A 20,206-nucleotide genomic window follows, 5' to 3' on the forward strand; every position below is an offset into this window, starting at 1 on the left:
GAGCTTGTCGCCTGACACCAGAGGCACAATGATCGACCGAGCGATTGAGCTAGGGAGATCCAGACGCCCACGACTGCGGAGGACTACACAGCATCGACGGAGGCTACATCAGAGGATTCGGATCACTTTGGTCCAACGTGCATGACGCCCGATCAAACTGTTGACCATGGAGGAGATTGATGAGATCCGCTAGTGATCGATGTTGGATCTCTTGTGACTTGTAATTTAGCTATCCCATCTAGCTTCTTAGTTCACACCTACCAGTTTAGGATTCCATAGTATTTTTTTTTTTTCCGAGAAAAAGATCCTTCTATTAGTTAATGAAACTGCCCATAGGGCTACAACCACCTCTACAAGAGAGGGCTACAACAATCATGATGGGGAGACTCTTCCAATGAAAAAAAACAGCATATGTACAATGAGGCTAAATCAAGAAATGGGAGGAGGGAAAAGCCACACATGTGGACGGTAATGCCATCTGAGTACACTCTGGACCATGGTGAAAAAAGGCCCAGGACACCAAAGTCGAAGGAAAGCCTCTCTGCGCTCCTTCATGCGGTCGGAGCTGCCGTGGAGTCTCTCGAGCTGTCCTTTGAGAGTATGGATCAGCTCTAGCCAAAGATCGCGAATAGTTTGTGCCGGTGATACAAGGCGAGCCTCGAAGATGCGGAAGCAGCGGGCCCGCCAGATGAACCAAAGTGTCACTCCTGTGGAGTAAGCTCTGTGGCAGGCTTGAGTGTAGGTCGACCCCCCTGCATCACTATCATCCTACTGGTGGAAGATAGCTCAAACTGAAGTGCCGGGCCCGTGAGAGTGGACCAAGCAGCTGCCTCCTAAGTGTACTGCCGAGTTGTGGAGAGAGCTCGCATCAACCGAAGAACCTGAAGCCACACCTGTTGTGCCAAAGGACAGTCCCAAAGACAGTGGCGCTGACTCTCCACAAGATGTTCACAAGCTGCACATGCTGCCGAGAGACCACTATGTACCAGCCGGCTCCCAACTGCTGTAGCTCTGTGTGCAACCAGCCACTGGAACAAAGTGACTCATTTCGGCTGTATCGAGTCCCACAACCTCTCCCAGAAAGATGCCAAGAACTCAGCTGTGAGACCCTCCTCCTGCCAACGAGGTGTTGCAGTAGGACGAGCCTCTCTTTGTGCTGCCAGTATGTGACATCCCAGTCGGACAGTGTACTGAAAGAAACAGAATCCTAGGTGGTCTGCAGAGGAGAAAGGGTCCCTCGAAAGCCACTCTCCACGATCCCACTGTACGAGTGCCAGTGAACAGCTCTCCCAAGCCCACAGTCTCCAGTGGCCAGACTCGAGAGTTGCTGGGTGGGGATCTATGACACAAATCCTCCCATAGATGCCAACCACTTGGATCCTCTGAAATCGGCACTCTGGCACCTGCGGAGCCTCTACTGCAACTCGATGTAAGCGTCCTTCACCCTGTAGCTTGAAAAACAGGGAGGGTACAGTCTTTGAGCAAGCCCGAACTGAGATGAGAACCTCCAATCGCATGAAGGCTCCCATCTTTCTGGGCGCTGCTGATTCGAGAGGTGTGAGCCACTCTGCTGGTATTACCTCTGAGATGTCGTGATAATGCTTTGCACCCCTCTCATGCCTTGTAGCTGACAGCCTTGAAGCTCCTCTGACAAGCTTGAAAACTGTAACCAGTCACCTAAAGAGCGTGTTGGACCCTCTGGCATAGGACCTCAGGAAACATGAGGCCGACTACCAACCAAGTGGCCTCTCTAAGTGCTAACCATGGGGTTCCAAACAAGGGGTTGTCTCAAGCGCTCCTCCGTGCAAGTAGGCTGACGTTGCTCTAGGCCTTGCCGCAGTTGCTCCCAAGATCGGAACAAACTCACAGTGAAGTGATCCTCTAGTCTCCTGCTCAAGCCAACTCTATGCATCTCTGTGAAAATCCATCTAGTCGATGGTCGCCAGGGGCCTCCAGCCTAAGGCACCCTAGCAGTAAGCCGCTGAAGCAAGAACTCCTTCCAAGGCTCCTCACCAGGAAGAAGTCCTCTGACGATGAACTTCCCAAGAAGGGCTCTGCTCTGCTGTGCTGGGTCTAGCCCTCCCTGAGAGCAAGGAAGAGTGATGACTTGCCATGCCACTCTGGCCCGGGCTATCTGAGTGTCACGCCCTGACCAAAGGAAGTTCTTGATGAGCCTCTCTACCTGGCTGATACAAGAACTCGAGAAGATCCAGCAAGAGGTGATGTACCACATAGTAGCCAACAACACTTGGTTCGCCACTATAACTCTGTCTGCCAGAGAAAGTCGTGTGGAGCTCCAATGTAACAACTTTCTCCTGATAGATAGGAGGACGGGAGCAATCTGCTGCTCGGGAGACAAGTCCAAACCAACCTGACAGCCCAAGTACCGAACTGTAGTCCTTGGGGGAATCCACCTGAAACCCTCACCTGGCATCCAATCGGGCATAGGAGCACTAGCAACCGAGAAAGCCATTGTCTTTCTCCAGTTGATCAATGCTCCAGATGCACAACAGAAAGTCTCAAGAGCTTGCTCACACCTGTGAAGGTTGGCCTCCTGGCCATCCAAGTACAAGGCTGAGTTGTCAGCAAACTTAGCGGCTAGTAGCTCATCTCCTTGAATAGGCAGTGCTAAGCCACGTAAACCAACATGCTGTGAAACCAAAAACCTGCTCATCGCCTCAGCACAAAACAGAAAGAGGAAGGGGGCAAGAGGGCAGCCCTGTCTGATCGAACGTGTGAGCATGAAGTGATCACCTCTACCTCCTGACAAAAGTACTTGATTGTGTGCCCTCAGTCACAAGACAAGGCATCTGTGCACACACTTGCTCTCTGCATGCATCCTGATGCTTTGACTGAGGCTCTGCAGATAGTAGATCACGGTAGAGATCAGTGGCAACTGCACGCATGTACTCTGGCTCTGAAGCAACTGACCTGTCGGGCCTTCTCAACTGAATTACCTTGGCATGCGAATGTCGACGTCCCTCTGCCTCAAAGAAAGCGCCTGTCACTCTGCCACCCATCTGGGTCCACTGAGGTGCCTGTCGATGGAAAGCAAACTCATGTCGCCTCTCCTCTGTGCTGACTAGCTCCTGGCGAGCTTGCTGTAGAACTTCTTCGCCAACCAAGGACTATCTGGATGCTGCTCCTACACCCTCTGGAAGGAAGCAACGCCCCGTCCGAGCCGCTGCTCCTCCTCTCTGGCTTCAGCCAGGCTAGCCGAAGACTCCTGAAGAAAGAGTCGACTAAGCTGAGCAAGGCCTGAGGCCACTCTGTGAGAACAAGAATCTTGCATGTCTAAGCTCTCTGTCTAGAGAGGCTCCACTCGCTCTCTAAGCGCCGAGTCCAACAAGACCCTCTCTGGGATGCGAAGCATCGTGCTCTCCCTCCTCTGTCTATCAGTCACTGTAAGGATCTCTGGAGCATGGTCTGAACTATCCCACCCAAGTCACAGAAGTGGTCACTAGTGTAGAAGCGATCTATCCGAGATAGATTCACGTCTCCCACTCTGCAGTCCGAGCGAGAGAAGGCCAGGCTGTCTGGGGGCACAAAACTGGAATGCTGCCACACATCTGTAACCCGTAGAGTCATACAAAACCTCTCCCAAGCTGCCAGCTCAACTTCATGCATAGTAGTATGGCTACCACTGTCACAAAGTGATGACGTGGCGGACAGCAAAAACCCTAATTTCTGCCAAAAACCCTAAAATTCCTGCAAACCCTAATTTTTGCCAAAAACCCTAAATTCCGGAAATCGCGGAGGCAGATTATTTATTAAAAAAAAAAATTCAAAAAAATTTGGAAAATGATGAGCGACGCGAATTTTGCTTTTGCTTTTTTTTTTAAATAAAAAAAAGAGAAAAGACTCTCTAAGAGAGAGAGAGAGAACTGATGCTTTTGATTTGAAAAGCTTTTGGGGCTCTGCTTTTGGGCATCCCTTGTAACTTTTAAATTAGTGGTGAGGGCCTCACTTCTTAGAGCATCTGGACGCAGAGTCTGAGAGTGAAACCCTAACCGCTCTCTTGTACTTTGAAGATTGATTAATACAAAAAGAAATACCGAAAGGGACGCCAGTCTTTGGGGCCAATATCTCTAGGCACGGAACTCCGCCGGGCCAGTGCAAACCTATTGTGATCTGTGAATTGTTTTGAAGTGGTTATTTGGTGCTGTCGCGGTTGATTCTTGACTTGGAGTGTCCAAGTTTGTTACAGTGGTATCAGAGCCCGGCCGATTTCTCTTCTACGGGAAATCCGATCCCTGATTTTTTTTTCCGCGGCACCTATGGCTTCAGGCAATGATCAGTCGACTCCCTCTGCATCTGGAGATGCGGGCTGGGATCACAACGAAGATTCAGACAGAGAGTATGGCCCACCTCGGCCTACTCAGGCGGAGCAAAGAGAGATGGAGCGTCGTCAATTGATTGGCGATGCAACAAAGATGATGCTCAATTTTGCCAAGGACCCGAAGATGGCAAAATATATGAACCAGACCTCTTTGGAAGAGGTACAGAGGGAGTGGCAGAGACCACAACACCACTCCCGAAACCCGCTCTCAAGAAACCTTTTGCCTCCAAGAAATATACGGAGAAGGAACTAGAGAACGTGGTTGATGCACATATTGCTCAACTTTTCGACGTGCAAAAGAAAGGCAAAAAGCACGGCAAAAAGCAGAACAAAGGTACTGACTTCCCGGGATATTTGGGTCGTCAGTCGACATTCGACAAAGCAAAGAAACTGAAGAAGCGCGTCAAGTTTGAAGGCCTACCTAGTTCTTCTTCTTCTTCTGACATTTCTACTAGCTCTTCAGACTCGAGCGAAGAAGACAGGAAAAGCAAAAAGTGAAGCAAGAAACAACGCTTCGGAAAGGGCAAGAAAAAGGCAAGGAAATCTAGGTCTCGCCCAATGAGTGACACTTCTACAGAGGACTCGTCTACGGACAGTTCAGACTCTGACAACGGAAACTTTTATGCAAACAAGAGGAATTTTTACAAAGCCAACCAGTATGACTTTCTCGAAGATAAAAGCAAGAAAGTCCGAGAGTTTAAGGAAGGTGGCCAAGCACTTAAGTTTGATACTTTTTCGGGATACTCAGATGCTTCGAAGGCTTTGTCTTTTATTCAGTAGTTTGACATTGCTTTCGCGGGAGGCCGCTATTCAGAGCACTCCAAGATTCGGAGAGCTGCCTCTTATTTTAAGGGGAATGCTCGCACTTGGTGGTCCACGCTTCTATTAAGCAAGACTGTGCCAATTACATGGCTACAAGTTAGTGATTAATGCAAAGAAAAGTGAATTTTTCCTACCAGAGATACACTTTTTGGGACACATTGTGTCAGCCGCAGGAGTGTAAATGGATCCGGCCAAGATAGAGACTATCCGTAATTGGCACGACTTGAAGAATGTCCATGAAGTTAAAAGCTTCTTGGGACTGTGTTCGTACTACATTCGGTTCATACGAAAGTTTGTAGAGGTTGCTTCCCCTTTGCATATCTTGACACAGAAAGGAGTACCTTTTTCGTGGGGACCCCCAGAGGTGACTGCCTTTCAGACGTTGAAAGAGAAATTGACTACGGGACCTATTTTGACTTTGCCGGACTTGCAGAAGTCATTTGAAGTATTTTGTGATGCTTGTGGTCGTAGTCTGGGTGCGGTCTTGATGGAAGAAGGCCATGTCATAGCTTACGAGAGCCGTTTGTTCTCTAGGCCGGAGATGACAGCACAGATCTATGGGAAAGAGCTTTTGGCGGTTATCCACGCTCTTACTCAGTGGCAGCATTACCTACTCGGAGCGGATTTTATTGTCTTTACAGACCATCTGAGTTTGCGCTACTTCTTGTCACAGAAGCAGCTTTCGGAAAAGCAGATGCGGTGGGTGAACATCTTGTCACAGTTCCACTTCGAGATTGTCCATGTGCAGGGACAGAAGAATGTGGTGGCAGATGCTTTGTCTCGAAAACCGTTGGTTCTGGTTTCCGCGATACATCATAGGAGCTTCGAGGATATGGCCGATGAGTGTGCTAGAGATACAGATTTTGAAGATATTTTCACACGGATATGGGATGGGAAGACAGTAGCTGGATACTCCCTTCGAGAAGGCTACTTGATGAAAAAGACTATGTTGTGCGTTACACAGCCTTTGAGGGAAAAGGTTATGACTGATTGCCACTGTCCACCTTTTACGGGTCACTGCGGCATTGCTACCGCCATGAAAGGGGCAGAGAGAGATTTCTTTTGGCGGAGACTGAAGAAGGATGTGGAAGAGTTTGTGCGCAGTTGCTTGGTATGCCAGAAGGTCAAGTTTGATAGGCATAAGGCACAGGGATTGTTACAGCCTTTACCCATACCCACCCGCCCCTGGGAAAATATTGAAATGGATTTCATTTTTTTTTGATCTCCCGAGAATACAGAATGATCACGATGATTTTCCGATTACATGGCACGCCTGAGACGATTGTCTCCGACAGAGTCCCGAGATTTATGAGTTTGTTTTGGAAGGCAATTTGGGAGAACATTGGCACGCGGTTGCAGTTCTCGTCATCGTTCCACTTGCAGACTGACGGGCAATTTGAGATTGCCAATTCAGTGATTTTAGATTTATTGAAGTCTTGTATCTCGCATCAGAAGACTCAATGGGAAAAGAACTTACCTTTGGTGGAATTTGCCTACAATAACACGATACACTCTTCGACGGGGAAGACGCCATGTGAGATTGTTGAAAGTGCTGTGAAGGTTCCATCCTTCCTGAGCACGAAAGATTGAAAATTTGAAGCGGATGAATATTCGCGAGATTTGGATACGGCTTTTGCCAAGGTTCGCGAGACTTTGCAGGAGTCTCAAGAACGATGGAAAAAGGTAGCGGATCGCCATCGTCGCGACTGGAAATTGAAGGAGGATGATTGGGTGCTCTTACTTTTGAGAAGGCATGCCTAAGAAAGAAAAAGGGAAAGGAGAGGCTTTTTCCAAAGCTTAGTATGTGATAGTACGGACCTTTCCAGATTACTGACAAGATAAATGATGTCTCCTTCCGATTGGAACTGCCAGATACTTGGAGGATTCGTAATGCATTGCATGTGAGTCTCTTGTACCCTGTTAAAGGTGATGTGCTTGATGATGGGGAGCCTGATGAGCAACCCGAAGTGGAAGAAAACGAGGAGATCCTTGTTCCTGAACAGATTTTGGCACATAATGATACGAAGAAAGGTAAAGTCCGAAGGCGGTTCTTGGTTAAGTTCAAGAACTTTCCTGCATTTGATGCGAAGTGGATGGAGAAGGAGGACCTAGCAGATACTCCTCGGATTGTGAAACTTTACCTCGATGTTTTGGTTTAGCATAGTCTACTCCAAACGGAACCCAGAACTCAGCTTGGCCGAAGATCTGGTGCAGTGGGATGCACAAGAGGGGAGTTACTCCGCTCCCTTGTCAACAGATGCCTCGATTTTGATACTAAAGTCACTGATGTCTCTTTGAGCTTCAGGGATACTGAGAGCTGACAGTATTTTGCTGGATGACTTTATGAAATGGAATTCCTGATTATGATACTGATTTGTTCTTGACTTCTTGTGAGTGCAGGAACTGATAACCGAAATGACTGCAGCATTTTGGTCTGATTGATCTCGAATAGACATGGTTGCAATAGGGGTTAGTCAATCGGACATCGATGAGGTCCCGATTGGACCTAGATGTGATTGCTAGCTACATTGCCGATAAATCATGGTCTAAGATCCGAATGAATGTTGAATGTCATGTGATGTCCTGTGATGTCTGGTGATGTCCTGTGATGTCGTGTGATGTGATTGTCGATTTTGTACATGTGCTAGATGTGCGTTCCTAGTACGTAGGTACTAAAAGTCAGTGTCTGCTAAGATGGTTTATGGCTTTTGTCAGTTTTGCAGGCGTAATCGCGGTCGATTACAATGCTTTCAAGAGGGGGGTATGTCACAAAGTGATGACGTGGCGGACAGCAGAAACCCTAATTTCTGCCAAAAACCCTAAAATTCCTGCAAACCCTAATTTTTGCCAAAAACCCTAAATTCCAGAAATGGCAGAGGCAAATTATTTATTAAAAAAAAAAAAATTTTTTTTTTTGGGAAAATGATGAGCGACGCGAATTTTGCTTTTGTTTTTTTTTATAAAAAAAAGAGAAAAGACTCTCTAAGAGAGAGAGAGAGAACTGATGCTTTTGATTTTAAAAGCTTTTGGGGCTCTGCTTTTACGCATCCCTTGTAACCTTTAAATTAGTGGTGAGGGCCTCACTTCTTAGAGCATCTGGACGCAGAGTCTGAGAGTGAAACCCTAACCGCTCTCTTGTACTTTGATGATTGATTAATACAAAAAGAAATACCGAAAGGGGCGCCAGTCTTTGGGGCCGATATCTCTAGGCACGGAACTCCGCCGAGCCAGTGCAAATTTATTGTGATCTGTAAATTGTTTTGAAGTGGTTATTTGGTGCTGTCGCGGTTGATTCTTGACTTGGAGTGTCCAAGTCTGTTACAACCACCAATCTTGTCAGAGGGTTCCTCCAACATGTCGAAGTCACCCCCTTTGCATCATTTCTCTGCCTGCGGCAAAGACTCAACAATCTGAGACTAAAACTCTCCACGTGCACTCGCCACATTGGGCGCATAAATGTTCAGGAAGCCCACGAGACAACCCTGAACCTGCATAGTGATCCACTGAGCCTTGCCTGGCACAATAATCCCTTTGCCCACAATGGCCTGCCGCAAAGAATCCGCAATAGTCATACATACCCCGCCCTGGATGCCTCCAGGTCCAAATGCAGCTGACCAAAAACTCTCATACCATCCACGCAAAAGCTGACCACAACGTCTAATGCGGCTCTCACACAGATGATGCTCCTGTAGCATAAGAAGGTCAATCTCTCCTCCCACGAGGCATCGCTGAAGCTCCTGATGTAGTCGGCCCCTCTGACGCTGAAACTGGGGCCCACCTAGTCCCTGTACATTCCATGAGACGATCCTCATGGGGAGCGAGAGAGAATTGATGCTGCCGCAACAGCTAACCGTTCTATCTTCGAGGCATGCTTAGATGGGGAGTAATCCGCGTCCGAGCGTCCTCGAGATAGGCGTGACTGCAAAGAAAGTCCAACCCAAGCCCAAGAAGACTGAGCCGTGCGTAAAGCAGTCTCCTCTGTCCAGGAGTCCTCATGTATGTGTACATAGCATGGCGGGCTTTGCGTGTCAGCAAAAAAGTGAACCACAATGTGTCTACATCCTGTTGTGTCTGGAGGTGTCACAACAAACTTGGCCAATGGCCAAAGAGTCTGAAGCATGTCTGTAACTCCTAGGTCTCCCATGTGATGAGAGAACTCTAGGGCCTGTGTCTGCAGCCACTCCAACACTGAGTCTATAGTCCACTCAGCTTGGTCCGTGCCCCGCAGAGGGGGAAGGAGAAGCCAACCGTTGAGTCCAAGGCCTCTATCCCCCTAGCTACAAGGAACAATGCATGAACTCTGAAGCAGGCTGCCTCAAGGTCTGGAGAAGGGTCGCCGAGAAAACGTGTAAAGTCGTAGACTAAGAAATCCCAACGACGACGAATGTCGAAGCTCGTCAGACCACGAGGAACTGCTACAAAGGGAGACATCTACACTAGAAGAGGAGGTCGCAAGAAAGGCTGTCCCTCTCTCGCCAAACGGCTCGTGGCAAAGGCGCTGCCAAGAGATCTCCTAGCAGTTGAAGAAGACCCTGCCCCTTGGGGTGGTTGTGAGACTGGAGCGGGAGGAGGTGAGGGAGCAGGGGGAGAAGGGGGGGAGGGGAGGGTAAGGGGAATCGACGGAGGATGGAGGGCGAGGTGGAGGGGCAGAGGGAGGAGGGGGAGGGGGGGGGAGCGGGAGCAAGGGGCAGGGAGGATATATGTTGAGGGTGCGGTTGAGGTGGAGGATATATGTTGAGGTGGAGAAGGGACCTCGTCCTGCTGAAGAGGGTCAAATCGGTTCCCCGTGGGAACCCACTGCTACTGGGAGGAGCCTGAGGACCATCTGAGTGCCAGGCTGGCGCGGTGGCCCCTGCCTATGCCGACCACGAACCTGCTGCCAGCCCTCCTCTGCTTGACCCCTAGGCTTGCAGGGTGGCTGCGCCTGTGTACTTTGTGGCTCTGCCTGCTGCTGCTGGCCAGCCTTTGAGGGCTGGGGCTGGGCTTGTGGTGCAGGTCGGGGCCTCCTCCGTGGACAGGCCTTTGCAAGATGGCCCATTTGTCGACAAATGAAGCATTGATTCGGGAGGCCCGAATACTCCACGCTTTGTCGGAACCAACCACCACTCACCCGAAAAAGTAAGATGACTTTCGGGAGAGTGTGGGTGTTCCTAACCAGAACATGTACCGAGGGAATGCCGGCCGCCTTGGCAGCTACTGAGGTTGCCATGCGAGGTGTCTCCAAGACATTCCCAATCGCAGAGCCTTTCCTGGACAAAAGTGGTAGGTACTCCCTCCTCAAACTAGGAAAGCAGACGAAGATGGGCAGGTTTGCCTCCTCTACAAGAACATCTGAAGCTGGGTCAAAACCATGTCTCCACTGTCGAAAGTGGGCTCGAACTGCTCGGATGGTCAAGGGGCTCATGGCGATGACCTTGGACGCCATCTCAAGACCCGGAGGTCTCAAACTTGATCTGATAGTAGCCTCGTCCGAGGAACCGAACGTCCAAGATCTTGCCCACCTCTGCAAGAAGGCGGGCCTGGAGAAGATCACGCAGCTCTCCTCTGCTAGGTCTGGTGCCAAGAATCTTGCAAATGATAGAAGTCGCCTAGAGGCGCTCTACCTCTGCGGCTAGGCTCGCTTGCTCTGTCGGTGAAAGAGCAAGTCAAATGGTGGGCTCAGCGGGGTCGGGCGAGGGCACTTCACTGGAGTTCCTCTGTGGCGGAGCTTGAGCCTCCATCTGTGTCTGCTGCTATGTAGAAGAGGCGGAGAAGGACGACGAGGGGGAAACTCCCGTTGGACCAAGCACGCCGAATGTGCTGGCGTGGCCTGACAAGTAGGAGAGGCTATGTTGATGGACGGACAGGGAAGCGGCAAGGGGATGGGCGGGTAGCGGGCGGGGAAGTGAAGTGGGCAGCGGGCGGGGGAAGAGCAGTGGGCTGCAGCCGGGGGAAGAGCAGAGGGCAGCGGGCGGGGACTGCGCAATGGGCAGCGGGCGGGGGGCTGCGCAGTGGGTAGCGGGATGGGCAGCAGTGAGGTCAGCTGCGCACAACAGCAGACAGGGAAAGGGGCGCAGGGGGAGAGCAACGCGAGGGCAGCGATGGCGGGGGGGGGGGGGGGGGGGGGGGGGGGGGGGGGTTTGCGTGCAGCAGCAGGGAGCCTTTCCTGAAATTTTTTGATTCCATAGTATTTTTATTTTGTCATTTTGTTACTCTGACTTTGTATCAGATTCACCACATTGTAACGCTCTGGTCTCATAGGTCACTTTGGCCTTTTGAAGACTTTAATCTAACATTACATCTCTCTATATATGGTATACATATACATATACACTCTCTCTCTCTCTCTCTCTCTCTCTATATATATATATATATATATATATATATATATATATATATATATATACGTCGTATATATACACGTGTATATATACGTATATATATATATATAGCTATATACACGTGTGTGTGTGTGTGTGTGTGTGTGTGTGTGTGTGTGTGTGTATATATATATATATATATATATATATATATATATATATATATATATATATGTATGTATGTATGTATGTATGTATGTACGTATACGTATACGTGTATACATATACACACACACACACACACACACACACACACACACACACATATATATATATATATATATATATATATATAACTCATCAAGATTGTACCGGTTTGGTCTCATAGTTCATTTTGGCCTTTTGAAGACGTTTAATATAACATTTCATTTCCTTTCATGTATCCCCCTTCTTTGTACCACCACATACTACACCCGCCCACTCCTTAGGATGGTTACATCATGCTTATACATCTAAACCAAAGAGTGATAAAGCATGCATTGAACTCGGGTAGACACTGATTACCCGTGGTGCCCACTAAGGCTAGGTTCAGACTGCACGATGGCAGATGCCATGGAAGATGTGGAGCAGAACTGTTGGCTGTAGAAAAAGATGGTGACTTCCAAGTCCTCCTGATACACCCTTGAAAGAAGAAAGTACCAATGAAGATGATAGACGATTAGTTTTTACGTGAGGGTCACTTATTTGCAACAGTTTCTTATGTTTTTTGTGACAAATACACAGGATTGAGATAAATGGCTTAATTAATTTTCTAATAAATGTCAAGTTGGTTGTTTCAGCTTTGGGACATGAACATGGAGTCCGCACCAATTTCCACTTTCAAAGTACATGAGTATCTTCGGCCCAAGGTGCAAGCTAGTACTGCTTTGGTTAAAGTCCTTACCCTATTTATTTCTACCATACAAGCTTGGGTCAGCCTGATGAATGTTGCATTATGTTTGCTCAACATTGAATGAAGAGTAAGTCAATAAATTCTTAGAAGGTGAACCTGATAAGCATAGTCAACATGGATTGAGCGAGTCCATGAACTTACAGCCTACAAGAAGTCAATCATGATGATGAAAATGGGTGTTTGTGGTAGCTCCCATATCAGTTTTACTTTGATGGAGATTTGTAGAATCTCTCTCTCTCTCTCTCTCTCTCTCTCTCTCTCTCTCTCTCTCTCTCTCTCTGAGAGGATCCAGGTCACTTTGGCTCGACATGCACAACACTTGGTCAGATTACTGACCATGGAGGAGATTGATGAGATCCGCAAGCGACCGATGCTGGATCTCCTATGATCTACCTATCCCAGCTAGCTGTTTTAGTTGTTTAGTCCACACCCAGCAGTCTAGGATTCCATAATATTTTATTTTGTCATCTTGTTACTCTGACTTTGTATCAGATCCACCACATTGTAACTTTCTGGTCTCATAGGTCACTTTGGCCTTTTGAAGACGTTAATATAACATTTCATTTCATTTCTCTCTCTCTCTCTCTCTCTCTCTCTCTCCCCACATGATTTGGGCATTGTGAGAGACTATGGTATATTGGAGATGGGAGCAGCACATGGATTGGCCATTCCTAATTCTCTAGAAAAATGTCTAGGGTTTTGGGGGCTATTATCCTTGGCAACTTGAAGACGGGGGAGCACAATGGACTATATTTTTGCCGGTTTTGAGGTGCTTACGCGAATTGGTGGCTTTGACATATCACCTAGACCAATTGAAGCAGTTGCTGATCACTCATATCTGTCATTCACATTGGACAGGGGTGCAATGCCAAAATTTTACTACCCTTCCCAGGGTCATCTAATTTCCCAACAAACAATGAAAACAAGGCAAAGAGGCAGCTGATGGAAACGAATAAGAAAAAAACCAAAGGCACAAGGGATACATGAACGAGAGAAGGAATGTAATGAAAGTGAGGTAGGATGCTACCAGTCTTTTGGAAGTGTTAGATTTGTGGATGATGATAAAGAAGATGAAGGCACACACAAAGCCATTACTCTTTTAGTAAAAGTCATTGGGCAAGAGCTACAATTGGGTGACCTTTAGGAGCTATATGTTGCTTTCCTCTATTTATCCATCAATACAAACACTTTTCCTTTACAATTGCCAACTATGCAAAATTTCTGCTCGTAAGTATACATCTCAAATGTGAGGTAAGATGCTCTGGCAATTAAAAACAAATTGTGGTGTGCACATTCAAAGACTAAGAATTACAAGGACTGCGTTGCAAATTACTCAAGGAGTTACAAAAATCTGTACAATAATTAGGGCTTCATTACATGGTATGCCATCAAGTGCATCGACTTGATGTACGCCCATGCCTTGCATTTAGACCGCCTTGTATGTTTGTGAGGAGACCATCACCCTTGTTCATTGGTGATGTCTAACCACGGTGGACGGATTTGCCCTGATCAACAAATCAGGCACCGGTTGTGTATTTTCACTTTTTAGATCAAACAACTGAAGTTCCTTGTGCTATGTCCCTCCAATACCAAAATTAGTCCTGTACGTATGGCCATCAATTACAAACAAAACGGCTACTGCCAGGTAGTGATAAGCAATATCAGTTAATGGCAAACTTTGTGTAAGGTATCCAACATGAGTCAAGCTATGAGCAGATAACTTGTGTGTGAGGTGATAATCTGGACATGATGGGTATGGTACGACAGAAATACCTGTAACTAAGAGCGAGAACACCATTGTCCACCTATACTTTACTGGATGGCACTCCACGGGTTGTTTGGGAACAGCTATTCTAACTATTTTAAATAAGGAGGGGTCCATTCGCAGACTAGTATCAATGCTGCTGAATCTGTTTTCTTTTATTCCTTGCCTGCAGCTCTGTGATTTATATGAAAACGACTCGATTTTTGACAAATTTGACTGCTGCACAAGTGGGGATGGCCTGAGAGTTGCCACTGGATCTTACAGGTAATCGATCGTGCCTGAATATGTTTTTTGTTTGCGTTTTTGTCAATGTCCTGCACTGTATTAGAAGATATTATAGTGAGAGAAAAAGGAGGCATCACTCCAGTATGAAATAAGCTTTGTAACTTGTTTACCAGTGTCAAAGTAAAACCTTGTCATGTTCAAGAGCAGTCTGTGTGCTGAATTTGCGAGGCATATGCACTGCTATACATTTCCCTGCATTCAGGCCGTTTTTGAAATATGAATACGAAGTGACATTGAACTCAAGGCTTAAGCACTGACTATGTTACTGGTGGATGCAGTAACTTGTTTCGGGTGTTTGGGGTCACACCAGGTAGTGATGAAGCTACCACACTGGAAGCGAATAAACATCCGACAAAGTGAGTGATTGATCTGAATTATGAGTTTGACTGAGTTGTCTAGCATATTTTAATTATACCTTCGGGGGCTGTTTGCGAAGGCGTTTCTCACAAACTGTCGCAAAGACTTCCAGGAGTCTTCCTAGTTTTGGACGCCGTGGAAAGAAAGGTTGGTGCAAGATCTGTCTTTCTTGTGTATTGTATCATCTCTATCGATGTTGGTGGTTATTTTTTTGTCTCAGAACCTAGTTTAGGTTTGTTAATCTGTCACTTAATGCTTGCGAGTTTAGATCTTCCCGAGCTAAAGAACTTGTATCTCAATTTTCATGTGTTATACCAGCTAATGAGAGTTCTGCAACCGACACCCAAGTTGGTGACCAGGATTTCAAGTCAAAGCTTCTGCATATGGCTTGGCACCCTCAATCGAATTTGATTGCTTGTGCGGCATTGAACAGCTTGTACATGTACCACGCATAGGATCCTCTGTATTCAATTGAAAGGTGATTCATGGGGGCAATGCAGCCAGCCTGCGAGTCCTGTTATTCAAGTCTCATAAAAATCGGCCTGTGAGTTTCTCTCTCGGAAATATTGGTGATGAGGTGGCACTCACAAAGAAAAGCTCCTCAGTCACCGATAAATTGGAGTATAGCATTGCCAGCCTCGCTTACAGTGCCTCAATGAGGCATCAAAGAGGAGAGCTGCGGCCTATTGTTGTAATTGTGTTCCAGTGATATATGAGATGAAAATTTGTCAAGGTGTTTCAGCTGTGATTCATCGTTTGTTAAGAACTTCAAGGTATATAACTGTTACAGAGACCGATTCAGATAACACCATTAACAACTTTTCTGGATCTGCATTTGTGTTGGGCAAATTTGTGCTCCTGAAGCAGTTTCATTTATTCCAATCTCAGGTATCGAAACTGTTTGACTTAAGAGTTGGAACTTGGAAACTCACAGGCTGACCTCCAGCCTTAACAAGCATAAGCTATCATTGTAACGTTTTTGAGTGTGCCATATCTAAAGTTAATGAAAAGTGATGTTCATCCTGTCATGCGAAGTGGACGAGACCTATGCTTTATATTCTACCAAACACACCACTATGATTGTGGTAAATATATGATTGATCTACATCATTTTTTTGCAATTGTCATGGGATTAGAACCTCTCAGCGAAACTTTGTGCATCAGGTTTGCAATGGGCTTTTGCTTGGTACTTACGCAACGAGCTTGTACAATGTGCGCAGCCATCATGTGTCCTGACTCTTATTGCAGTCACCAAATTCATTTGGTAGGCAGAGCTAATAGTGCCAGTTTCATGAATTAATGTGCATATGCTTGGCCGAGCACAGAACAGAGCCCGAGTTTGGTTTTTTTGGGACGTTTTGCACCAGGTTAGTGCGTTTAAAGCCAACTGTCTGTTGGCCGTTTGTGAAATATGGTGGATAAAAGTCATTGCAAAGCATAATTAACTAGAACTGAAGAAAGAACAAAACAGTGAGTTACTGGAAATCAAAAGATAGCTAAATTGCTTGATAATGACTCGTGTTTCATGGGTTGCATTGCGTTGTATGAGAACTTTTTGGCAATATTCCCTTTTAGAGGACTCGCCCCCCTCCCCTTCTTCAGGACTATTTGACAGCCACATTTTTGGTGATGAGTTTAAATGGTGTCCACATTTTTAAGTGGGATCAACAGACCGTGCACGATCTTTGGTTGATGCGGACAGTCCGCTTAATCGCTAAAAAATAAAATAGTCCGATGGGGTTGTGCCCCCACTCAAGCTTTCATGAAGCTGCATATAGATGTGGGCAAGCTCATCTGCAATGACTGTCGCTTTTGGTTTTGTTTCTTCAAGCCTTCTCCAAGCAGCTCATAAGATAGTAGTAAATCTAGTCCCGATTCAATATCTATTCTATTTTTTATTAAGTCATTTGTGAAGTCTAAAATATTTTTTATATCTGCAAAAAGCTTATCTATGTAGCAATGAATATGAATGTAAGGTTTGTATTCACTTTCAGTTTCCTCTGATGTTGTATATTCATTGTTCGTCTTTGCTTCTGTTTTTGTGTGATGTTTATTTGTTTTTGCTCATCTTCTCTTTGGTATACTTTGAAGAGCCTTTTTCATGCTTTTGCGGGATGTTTTATCTGTTTTTGCTTTTATATTAAGAGTCTTCTTTCATGCTTCTATATGTTTTGTTTTCTCTCTCTCTCTCTCTCTCTCTCTCTCTCTCTCTCTCTCTCTCTCTGGTAGTGGATCATGCTCTTGTGTCGTTGACCATCTCTTTCTAGTTCAGTGTGCTACATTGGCCACGGGTAGCAGCTCCTACTCGCTACACCTTCACGCGAGAGACATATTTTGTATACATAGATGGGATCTACAGACGCCTATGCAGTGAGGAGCCAGAGTGACCTTTGGAGGAGCTTACTACTATACTGACACAGCCATTACAGGATGCAATAGTAGAGGCATACCCACACACCTAGCCTGACCAGAGACGCCGTTCTGGGAGCATGCCTCAGAACAGCTGGTATGATGAGGAATGCCGCCAGACTAGAGCTAGACTTCAGAGGGAGGTGCTTTTGGGGGACATCACTCATAGACACTCATAGATTGACTTCCAATGCCTAGTGCGGCGGATTGGCTCGACTAGAGTAGGATCTATACCAGCTATTCTTGAGTCGGGACTTGCGTGAGGCATGGCGGCTCCCCCCCCCCCCCCCCCCCCCCCGGCTCGGCCATTACCCCTAAAGAGACTTGGGATTAGTACGCATCATCTTTGTACATAGTTTTTGGATAGCTGCTCCTTCTCGACCCCCCGATCCATGCCTACACACATTCTTTTTTCACCATTGAGATGGTGAAGAAGGCCATTGACAGGATGGGCAGAGAGGGAGGGAATGTGTGCAGCGGGGCAGGTAGGGTTCATGAGAGGTTTTTCTACTCTTGGCCATATCTTGACACTCATCGCCATCATTGAGGAGGGCAAATCCCAAGGGAGATGGATCTATTGTAACTTTGTGGACTTCCGCGAAGCATTTGACACAGTACCCCGAGCTAGATTGATGTGCAGATTACAGGAGACGGGAGTACCCACAAAGCTCATTTGGGGGATCATGGCATTGTACAGATCCGTAATAGGGCATGTACGCACCTCAGAGGGTCTATCTACACCGGTTTACTCCACTATTGGGGCCCGCTCTCTTTTATTCTATTTGGTATGTATGTGGATGAGGTTTCTGACTACATTGAGAGAGATGGTGATAGATGTGCACCGCTAGTAGGGACATGGATTCCGCTATTGTTATATGCTGATGATATTGTGTTGATCTCCGACTCTTCGAAGGGGGTGCAATGTCACTTGAATGCTTTGCATAGGTTTGCCCATGAAAGTGGTTTGTCTGTTAACCTTGGTAAAATCAAGGTTGTGGTATTTAATACAACCCCATAGTGGATTAGGAGGTCATCGCCCGCATTCACATACGGCCAGGAGACATTGGAGTATACAGATGCTTACACTTACCTTGGAGTGGTTTTTAGTGGACCAGTATTTTCATTGAGGAGAGCAGCAGAGACTAGATTGACCAGAGCCCATGTGGCATTGGGTAGATTAGAGAGGATGTGTTCACATGTTCAGTGTCAGGAGCCTCGGATGAAGCTCTGGCTCTTTGACACTCTGGTGGATTTTGCATTGCTCTATGGAGCTGAGATATGGGGGCCTTGATTGGATCATGGGAGGACAATTTGCAATGATGGATGGGGGGACATGGAGAAGCCTCTGGTCTCTATGATTTTGCAGCTCATTAAAGACAAGGCTTCAGTACCTTGTGCCATTATCCGAGTAGAGCTAGTTGCCCCTCCACTAGTGGTTGAGGCGCTCATCAGATTTGTCTCCTTCATACACATGCATGTGGGAACTTCCCAGAGACAAATACGCCTGCCTTGCACTTGAGTCTTCTCGACAATTAGCCATGTAGGGAGATACAACATGTTGGTATGGGGAGATGACATCATGGTTTCAGGCGCATGGGTTCAACATACATAGATTGCCCTCCTTCCAGGACTCAGTGGATGCACCCTGTTTGACTTTTACACAGTCGGAGATCACTAGGCTCATCCGCCAAGACCTGACTAAGCTAGACACCAGGAGGACATGGATACAACCAGCACAGGAGCTGGGCACGAAGATGGCTTTCTATGGAGAGCATCTTCTCCAGCTTACGGAGGACACTTTTGTGAAGAGGCCTAGATACATGGACACCCACTTGTCTCATGTGATACACTGTGCTATTGGCCAAATAGCACATCTTCACACTAGGTGCAGATCGACACTAGGAGATACAGCAGAGTACCAACAGAGGCCAGGACATACCCCTTGTGTGACATGGAGCCTAAGAGAGAGTTGCACTACACATGCCATTGCCCCGTCTACTACGAGATACAAGGCCGCTTCCACTGTTTGTTCAGGGAGGGCTTTGGACCACGCTCCAAAGTCATGAGGTACGAGGGTCAGAGATTCGTGGGTTTGTTTCTACTCGAGCTGCGTAGGCTTAGAGAGAGACTGATGAGAGGAGAGGCTAGCCAGTGTCATAGACACATCACAAACTCCTTTACAGCAGACATTGGACAACCTAAGGAGCTACTACCACAACAAAGCTTGTCGTCTCACATCAGAGGCACACAGATCGATTGAGCGAGTGAGCTGGGGAGATCTTGACACCCACGACTACGGAGGACTACACAGTATCGACGTAGGCTACATCATAGGATTTGGATCACTTTGGCACACATGCATGACTCCCGGTTAGACTGCTGACCATGGAGGAGATTGATGAGATTCGCCCGCGATGACTGCTGGATCTATTGTGATTTAGCTATCCCAGCTAGCTGTTTAGTTCACACCTAGTACCAGTTTAGGATTCCATAATATGTTTATTTTATCATTTTGTCATCTTGTTACTCTGACTTCGTATTAAATCCACCACATTGTAACATTCTGATATTATAGGTCATTAAGGCCTTTCGAAGACGCTAATATCACATTTCATTTCATCTCTCTCTCTCTCTCTCTCTCTCTCTCTCTCTCTCTCTCTTTCTAGTACTTAGTTCGCATTTAAAAGTGATGTTACGAGCTCAATAATTTTTGTCACAAATCAAAATAACAAATTCACTTTTTTTGTGAGACTATAAAGTGATTTGGAACAAACTGCAACACTAGAATACACAATCATCTAACATTCTTGTCTAGATTATTTTATATATAAAGGAGAGGTTCATTTACGTTGTATTTATAGAATGTTGATCTCTATTTCAGTGGAAAAGCTATACTCAATTTGTTTGTGTATAAAGTGAAGTTTTTTTTTTCTCTTTACTTCTTGTTGTTCAATGAACGCTACTATTATGCTTGCAAC

At 46.5% G+C, this 20,206-nt stretch overlaps 1 protein-coding gene across 2 annotated transcripts in view; it reads left to right on the forward strand.

The window, feature by feature from the left end:
- LOC147424443 (serine/threonine protein phosphatase 2A 55 kDa regulatory subunit B beta isoform-like) overlaps window positions 1-15,842 on the forward strand; it is a 107,569-nt gene extending 91,727 nt beyond the window's left edge. For both annotated transcript variants that reach the window (XM_086500439.1, XM_086500440.1), the window contains exons 10-14: window positions 12,300-12,368; window positions 14,350-14,441; window positions 14,741-14,818; window positions 14,899-14,966; window positions 15,138-15,842. In XM_086500439.1, the coding sequence (XP_086356565.1) occupies window positions 12,300-12,368; window positions 14,350-14,441; window positions 14,741-14,818; window positions 14,899-14,966; window positions 15,138-15,274 (444 nt within the window). In that variant the 3' untranslated portion in view covers window positions 15,275-15,842. The remainder of the gene's footprint in view (window positions 1-12,299; window positions 12,369-14,349; window positions 14,442-14,740; window positions 14,819-14,898; window positions 14,967-15,137) is intronic.
- The last annotated feature ends 4,364 nt before the right edge of the window (window positions 15,843-20,206 follow it).

The sequence above is a fragment of the Adiantum capillus-veneris genome, chromosome 25 (genome assembly GCF_014529385.1).
Source record: "Adiantum capillus-veneris isolate H3 chromosome 25, ASM1452938v2, whole genome shotgun sequence".
NCBI lineage: Eukaryota > Viridiplantae > Streptophyta > Polypodiopsida > Polypodiales > Pteridaceae > Adiantum > Adiantum capillus-veneris.